This window comes from Gadus morhua, chromosome 23 (assembly GCF_902167405.1).
Source record: "Gadus morhua chromosome 23, gadMor3.0, whole genome shotgun sequence".
Classification (NCBI taxonomy): domain Eukaryota; kingdom Metazoa; phylum Chordata; class Actinopteri; order Gadiformes; family Gadidae; genus Gadus; species Gadus morhua.
The window spans coordinates 6482739-6491077 of record NC_044070.1 but is presented as its reverse complement, the minus strand read 5'-3'; the positions used below and the strand labels follow the sequence as shown (position 1 = coordinate 6491077).

General features: G+C 51.1%; 1 protein-coding gene across 1 annotated transcript in view; it reads right to left on the bottom strand.

The window, feature by feature from the left end:
- prex2 (phosphatidylinositol-3,4,5-trisphosphate-dependent Rac exchange factor 2) overlaps positions 1–8339 on the bottom strand; it is a 117212-nt gene that overhangs the window by 71430 nt on the left and 37443 nt on the right. The window contains exons 11-13 of the mRNA XM_030348986.1: positions 2309–2409; positions 866–969; positions 678–727 (exon numbers count right to left, since the gene is read on the bottom strand). Of these exons, the coding sequence (XP_030204846.1) occupies positions 678–727; positions 866–969; positions 2309–2409 (255 nt within the window). The remainder of the gene's footprint in view (positions 1–677; positions 728–865; positions 970–2308; positions 2410–8339) is intronic.

Genomic DNA, 8339 nt, shown 5'->3' with positions numbered 1-8339 from the left:
GCCTTATCTCTGCAGCTGCGATTTATGAATCCTGGTATATGGAAGAAAGATGTGAAGAACACACATGGTGTGCTGCCAAACGGCAGAAACAATATCTTTGTTCATTTTCGAGAAAAATTTATTTCTGACAAAAGTTGAGCATTTGTGTGACCTTTTGTTTCATTTGTCTTGGAGTCAACGCTTTGCAAGTTAACGCTTCGACAAACGAGGAGCAGAAGGGGAAAACGATGCGTGCTGAACAAAGTAGCGGTGAGCGACATTAGCTCGCCAAGTGCTCCAAAGCTCCCTGCGAGAACACACAGTGCTGCCTGTTTGTTTTCATGCGAGACGCCTAGCTAGTCCTCTGAGACCAGCCCTGCCAAGGCCTATCACCCGGCGGCCGCGAGGTGCTCCATCACCCCCTACCGCCAGCTCCTCTCCGATGTCAGACCCGCGCACAGGAACAACACAACAGCAGCAATGAGCTCATGGTCCTCTGCGTTGTATATCATTGGTCTCATCTTCTGGGTCCAAACCTTGCAACCCCGGGGCTATTTTTAAGCAGTTAGAAACAGACCAGGTGTTGGGGGATTGGATCTCTGCCAAGGTGGTGGAAGTGAGAGGAACGGCGGAGGGGGGAGGAGGGGAGAGGGGGGGGGGGGGGGGGTAAATGGAGTGGAAAAGCAAATGGCGCATACCTGATGACAGGACTGAAGAGACTGTGGAGACGGCAGAAAAGCCGTACACCCTGTGGACGAGGGAGGAGGAAAACACAGGAAAAGGGGTTTTCAATTGCGGTGGGCACTAAATGAAATGAGCTCGGCTAATGAAAAGCAGTGCAGAAACACATCACCTCGGCTCAGTGGCAGAAAGAAGAGGCCGTTACCTTAGAGATGACGTCCTGCATGTCACTTCTTGGGTGGTAGGTGCCGTCATCGTAGCGGAAGCGGTACAAGACGGGCTCCGGTTTGAACTGGTGCTTGTCGGTGACTGGGGGTTTAAACACAACCAATAGTGCAGTGGGAGTTTAGTTTCACCGAGGGACACTTGCCAGATGGAAAGAGCATTTCACAGTCTAACGCTATCATTATTCATTGTCCTCAACATTGTAAAAATCTAAAAGGGTTTAAGAACTAAGCCAAACCAAACTAACCAAAGCTTGTCCTATACCCTGGAGTGTGTTCGTGGAACAAGCTGTGACCCTGGGATAAGTCTTCATAGATCAACAGCTGTAGCATTTTACTTTTCTTGGAAATGCGAAAATCGAATGGGTTTAAAAAACGACAACTTTAAACCGAACCAAATGGGAAAATGTTACCAAATGTGGTGGAAAAGGTTTGGTTTCGGTTGGGTTTAAATTTAAACCAAACTCCAATTCAGACCAACGCCTGTTTGTTTTTTGTTTGAGTGGAACAACTACCAGAGTCTCGACGCCCAACATCCATCACGGAGCATTCGCAGATCACAAAGCCTCTAAAGGCCAACAGCTACGAGCATCTCAGGCTGTGGCTGTGTCGACTACATTGCATTTTGTACAGAACAACAAACGTTCTGTAATTGAATTTGAGAGGAAGAGCCGTCGAGGCACGTTGTACCCCTGAACCTCTGTCTTTGTGGCGAGAGCTACAAGAGAACGCAATCTCATTTCCCCTTCCATTGGGAAGCCATAGAGGGTTTGGGAGTGATTTACGAACGGGCCCTGTCCCGACAGGCCCGGCGCTTTGAGGACAGGAAGACAACGCAGAGGCAGAGCGGGCCGCTGAACGTGGACGCCACGCGATAGGCGGTGCTCAGCCAGAGCCGATGTGTGCACCTCAGGTCAACCCTTCAGACCCATAACACACAAAACACTTTCAGCGAGAACCAATTCTTACAGACAACAGCGTGCCACTAACAGTGTGTCAGTGGGGGGGGGGGGGTTGAAAGGACATCTGCTGGGAAGGAAGAGGGTAAAAATGTGATCTGTATTTGCATTGGTGGCCCCGCTGGGAAACATCCATTTGCTGACGGTCATTAGCCCTAGCCCCAGAGCTGGGAGTAGAGCCAGTGTTAGAATCCTCCCGCTCTCCCTCAACGTCTCAAATCATCACAGTTGAAGGGATGATTTGTGGAACAGCTGGACAAGGAGGAGATATGGTGGTCCAGAACCCAGATGAAGACTGAAAGAAGATGTGTGGGGGGGGGGGGGGTGTAAAAGGAGGCGACGCAGGAGGAGGAGGAGGGCGACAGGGAGGAAGAGGAGGACAAGAAGCAGTAGGAGGGCGGAGGAGGGGTGGCAGGAAAATGGAGGAGGGGAAGAAGGATGGAGGAGGAGGTGGAGGAGGAGTACCGTGGTGGATGATTCCGTTCTCCAGCAGAGCCTGTCCCAGGTGCACCCCTTCTTCGGGGTTCCCCGTCTCCCCGATGTCCATCAGCCAGGACACAAACTCACTGGGGACACACAACGGGAACATGGTTAAGACCAAAGTCAAATCTCCTCCTCAGAACACACTGTAGTACTGTGTGTGTCTAACTTAGACACACCGACCACAAACCAACCTGGAGGACCTGCATGACCTGTAAGACCTGACCACTTAAACAGGCTGAATGAGAACGCAGTGACTGAGCGGTGAAGATTAGCAGAATGTTTACAGCATTCTAGGGAGATCATCATGACCTGCTATGAATAACATTTACTCTGAGAAATGCGACTATGGCAACAAAAATGTTTGTCAGCATAACCAGAAAAGGGGTGGTTTGTTTTCTTTGGTGTTGTCAAAACATTTGAGTATTTTTCTTTGGATAAAACCAATGGCTATTTAGTCAGCATGTTTGGGAAGCGTTAACTCCAAATGTAACTAAATTGTCAGCGTGTATATTTTAGGCAAAGCGAATGACACAAACAACCGTTGCCATACCAAACGCACTTTCAAATCTCCCTCTGACCTCAATGCAGAAAACTAGAGAAAAGGCAAGAGATAGAACGCAACAAAAAGACAATGAGACAGAGGTGGATAAGCAGCTAGAACAGGAACAACAACAACAACAACAACGGCAGCCTATCTGATGTCAGTCTCCCCTCCAGAGCCCCGCTAACATGGCCGACAGCTCCGTAGGCATTGTATGGCTCTCTCAGCGGCGAACGGTGGAGAGGGGGGCCGGTGTCGCCAGGAGGGCTACAGGAAGGCCGTTAGAGGGTTAGACAAACCCACCCAACTGGGAACCTCGGGGGTCCTCCATCTCCAACGCAGTCACACACAGCACACACTCTCACACACACACATACAGGCACGCCTATATAAACACACACATTCACACACTCGCATGCATTTAAACATTCACATGCACACTAACACGCACACACTCACAAAAACAGGCACACCTACATAAACACAAGTGCATGCACACACAGACATACAATCACAGATGAACACACGTAGGGGATACATTACACATACACACACACAGACACACACACACACACTCGAACGGACAAACACAGAGAGACACAACTAGAGACACACAGAAGTAGTGCATACATTGCACAACCAACCCCCCCACACACACACACACACACACAGACACTCACAGACAAACAAACAAACAGAGACACACAAGCAGTGACACACACACACACACACACACACACACACACACACACACACACACACACACACACACACACACACACACACACACACACACGTAGTACACATACGCAACCATGCATACATCATGTATCCATACCTAAACACACTCATGTTGTCATGCACATACACACACACACACACACTCACACACTCACAGCTCTGTGTCTGTCATACGGCAAGCAGCCGGGTCTGTGCGGGGCGGTGTGTCTATGTACCTTAGTAAAGCCAGACCGTGTTTGGACTGCTGGGTTCTCACGGCCTTGGGGAGACGGGGGTCATTCGCTCCTCGTGTCGTACTGTTTTTCATTGAGTTTCTTTTCTTATTGGCGATTCGGTTTAATGTCCGTCCCAGAGGAAAACAGCCTGGATATGGTGCGACTTCCAGGGAGATTGCAACATTTTTATTTTTTCAATTTTACTATAATTCAAATGCTTCAGAGGGAAATATTTAGCAGCCAAGTGTGCGCAGAGCCCAGAAATCTCTTTCAACCCTCATGTTGATGTGTACCCCCCCCCCCCCCCCCCCCCCCCCCCCCCCGCCCGCTAGTCACACACACCGCGACACACGCGTCTTCTTCAGGGCGCCACCTTCTGCCTCGGCCTCCGTCTGTGTGTGTCTGTGTCTGTGTGTGTGTGTGTGTGTGTATGTGTAGGCGTGCACCAGGTTTGTGCGTTTGTTCGTGGACGTGTTTTTGTGTGTGCGTATTCGTGTGTGTGTTTTTATGCATGTGCATGCGAGTCTCTGTGCGTGTATGTGTCCGTGTATGTGTGCGTGTGTGTGCGTGCACGTATGAGCATGTGTCCATCCTCCATTGATAACAGCTGGGTGGAGGAGGCTGCCATAAGCGTTATGGATGAGGACTGTCCCAAGAAAACCAAACCAGAAAGAAGAAGAAGAGAAGAAGAAATAAATGGATAAGAAAGGGGGAGGGGGGGGGGGGGGGGTAAAATGAGCCAGGAATAGCTCAGGGCCTCCAGACATCAGATAGAGAGATGTGTGGTTGTGGTTGGGGCTGTTATGGATGGAGCTTTTCAACAACTCAGGGTAATGTGCCTTTCATGAAAACAACACACACAATCCCGTTTTCCTTTTATTATCCCTTTAATGCCCTCTCCCCCTCCAATAAAAACACAGACAGAGAGGGAGAGGGAGAAACCTAGAGAGAAAGAGACAGAGACAGAGTGAGACAGAGAGAGAGACAGAGAGAGAGACAGAGAGAGAGACAGAGTGAGACAGAGACAGAGACAGAGAGAGAGAGACAGAGACAGAGAGAGAGAGAGAGACAGAGACAGAGACAGAGACAGAGACAGAGACAGAGACAGAGAGAGAGAGAGAGACAGAGACAGAGACAGAGACAGAGACAGAGTGAGACAGAGAGAGAGAGAGAGACAGAGAGAGAGACAGGGTGTGAGAGAGAGAGAGTGAGACAGAGAGAGAGAGAGAGTGAGACAGAGACAGAGACACAGGGAGAGAGACAAAGACACAGAGTGACAGACAGACAGACAGACAGACAGACAGACAGACAGACAGACAGACAGACAGACAGACAGACAGACAAAGACAGACTGACACCCAGAGACAGAGACAGTGAGAGAGAAAGACAGAAAGAGAGACAAAGCAACAGAAACAGCGCGCGAGGGACTTGGGAGAAGGAGGGGTGTGGAGGGGGTTTCTGAGAACATGCTTCAGAGCGTCTGACTGCGAGGTGGCTGCTCAGCACATGGTCCGCGCTCGTGGCTGCCCGCCTGATCCTTCTAATCTCCTGAGCTGACGGATCCACTCCTGGTGCCGACCACAAGAGTGGTGTTGTCTACGTGGAGCCCCCCTAACCAACCCCCCCCCCCCTGCAATGTCCCTCTGCCGCAGCTATGTCCAGTCAGAACTACCTCCCCTCATCCTCCCTCTCTATTCACGTGGAAGGCTGACAGGGGTGCTGAGGCAGACCCTAAAGCTGCACTGAGTTGAGTCTGATCCGGTCGGGACCGGTCAAAGCGGTTGACACTGAAAAACGTGCGGTCTTTGTAGAACCGAACGGGTTTCGTGTCAGATCGCGTGAGACAAGAGATCTGTTCTCCTCCCAAGTGTTCTCGCGTCGTAATAACCCCCCGACTATCACCACGAGATGTCATCACCACGGAGAAATAGAGCCATCACATCATCACACACCCACACACACACACACACACACACTACTGCCTCCAGAACCCAGTCCGGGCTGGCTCCAGACTTTACGAGCCCCCCCCCCCGTCCACTTGGGTTCTACCTCAGCCAATGAGATGATGTCAGCATCACATGTCCTCAGACAACCGCGCAGGCCTCGAACCCGCACACCAGACCTGAGCTACAGAGCAGGGGAGCCGCGGAACAGCTCTTTGATTCGATATCTATACGGTCAAAGCGGAGGCAGCCGGAATGTTCTACCTGGAGCGGGGTAAGGCCTTTGCCAGAACACAGAGGAGGAGGAAGAGGAGGAGGAGGAGGAGGAGGAGGGGGGAGACGCTGCGGAGACACCGCGGACGTGCTGTGTGTGTGCATCAGTGCGATACGGAGGCGGCTGGTGTGGTAATAATGCAGCGCCAAGGCGGGAAACTCACGGCCGGAGGAGATTGCAGTGGGAGCGACCCCTGCTCTCCTATTAGCCTGCGCTCCCAAATCGATGGTTAGATCAGCGCCGCAGCACCCAATCCAATCCCGTCCAATCCTTCCCAGTTACAGGATCAGGGCCGAGAGGAGACGGACAAAACACGGATTAAAGGCACAAGCACCATTTCAGGGATGGATGCAATTTAATGTTTTCGGATCTTTGTGTCCAAAGTCGACCTATTGAATCCTGGATACAAAGCACACGGCCAAACACACAGCACTGATAGATTTACTCTATACACACTTTCCTCTGTTTAACAGTAGGCTGCGGTAAGACTTAGGCCCACTGACGTGTGTGACAATGCCGCTGTTTAACATCCCCACTGCGTGACTTAATATTGCATATATTATAATATATTACAATATACCCACACCTACGCCCCTAGACCCCACCTTATTTGTGCGTTTGGTAACAGGTACATTGAGGACCAGAATAAACTGCATCGAATAGTTAAAACAGCCAGCAAGATGATTGGAGTTGGGTATTTGTAGCTCAACTGTACATGACCTCAGTCTAAAAAAGAAGTCCCAAGTCTTTTGTGCCTACAGCAATTAGACTGTACAACAACAGACTAAAAAACAGCATTTTAAACTATGAGCATACTGTATATATCACTGAGCTATTTTTGCTATTTTATTTACTCATCCATGCTTGTCATGTTTTCTATGTTCTTGCTGCTCGGTCTATCTTGTCCTTGTTTTTACTTTACATCTTTTTTATTTTTTTATTCTTTTCCCCCAACACAATAGACCACACCACCACCCTAGACACCAGAAACACCACCCCAACCAACACCACCCTAGACACCAGAAACACCACCCCAACCACCACCACCCTAGACACCAGAAACACCACCCCAACCACCACCCCAGACACCAGAAACACCACCCCAACCAACACCACCCTAGACACCAGAAACACCACCCCAACCACCACCACCCTAGACACCAGAAACACCACCCCAACCACCACCACCCTAGACACCAGAAACACCACCCCAACCAACACCCCAGACACCAGAAACACCACCCCAACCTCCACCACCCTAGACACCAGAAACACCACCCCAACCACCACCACCCTAGACACCAGAAACACCACCCCAACCTCCACCACCCTAGACACCAGAAACACCACCCCAACCACCACCACCCTAGACACCAGAAACACCACCCCAACCTCCACCACCCTAGACACCAGAAACACCACCCCAACCATCACCCCAGACACCAGAAACACCACCCCAACCTCCACCACCCTAGACACCAGAAACACCACCCCAACCTCCACCACCCTAGGCACCAGAAACACCACCCCAACCTCCACCACCCTAGACACCAGAAACACCACCCCAACCATCACCCCAGACACCAGAAACACCACCCCAACCTCCACCACCCTAGACACCAGAAACACCACCCCAACCTCCACCACCCTAGACACCAGAAACACCACCCCAACCATCACCAACACCACGCCTACCACCCCAGACACCACCACCACCACCACCACCGTCCCACCACCGCCCCAGGCACCACCACCCAAGACACTTTTTGCCGTGACGGAGCAGCGAAGACGAGCCTTACAGCCGCTGGTTCAGAAAGCGAATGACAACCTGAAGGAAAGGAAGACGTGTGTGTGTGTGTGTGTGTGTGTGTGTGTGTGTGTGTGTGTGTGTGTGTGTGTGTGTGTGTGTGTGTGTGTGTGTGTGTGTGTGTGTCACTCGCCTCCCGTTCCCTGCAGCGGTCTTCAGGGATAATTTGTTTTGGTGTATTTTGGGGTTTTGGGGGGGAAGTACAAACGAGTTGATCCGGGGGAAATCAGCTTTGAAGTGGTGCGTACAGTCTGGGCCGGTCCTCTGGTGACCGCCTGCACAATCCCGTGAATAATCGAGGACTTTGGTGCTCATTCCAGTGGGTCACGTCACCGGGGTCACACACAGTCACCATGGGGACTGTGTCACCCGGCCTTACATTACACTGCTGTCACTCAGCGGGCCGCATTGACTCTCCAAAGGAAATGACTCCACATCAGTAGGACAGATAAACAAGACGCCCTCAGCATACGTGTGTATGTGGACACTGGT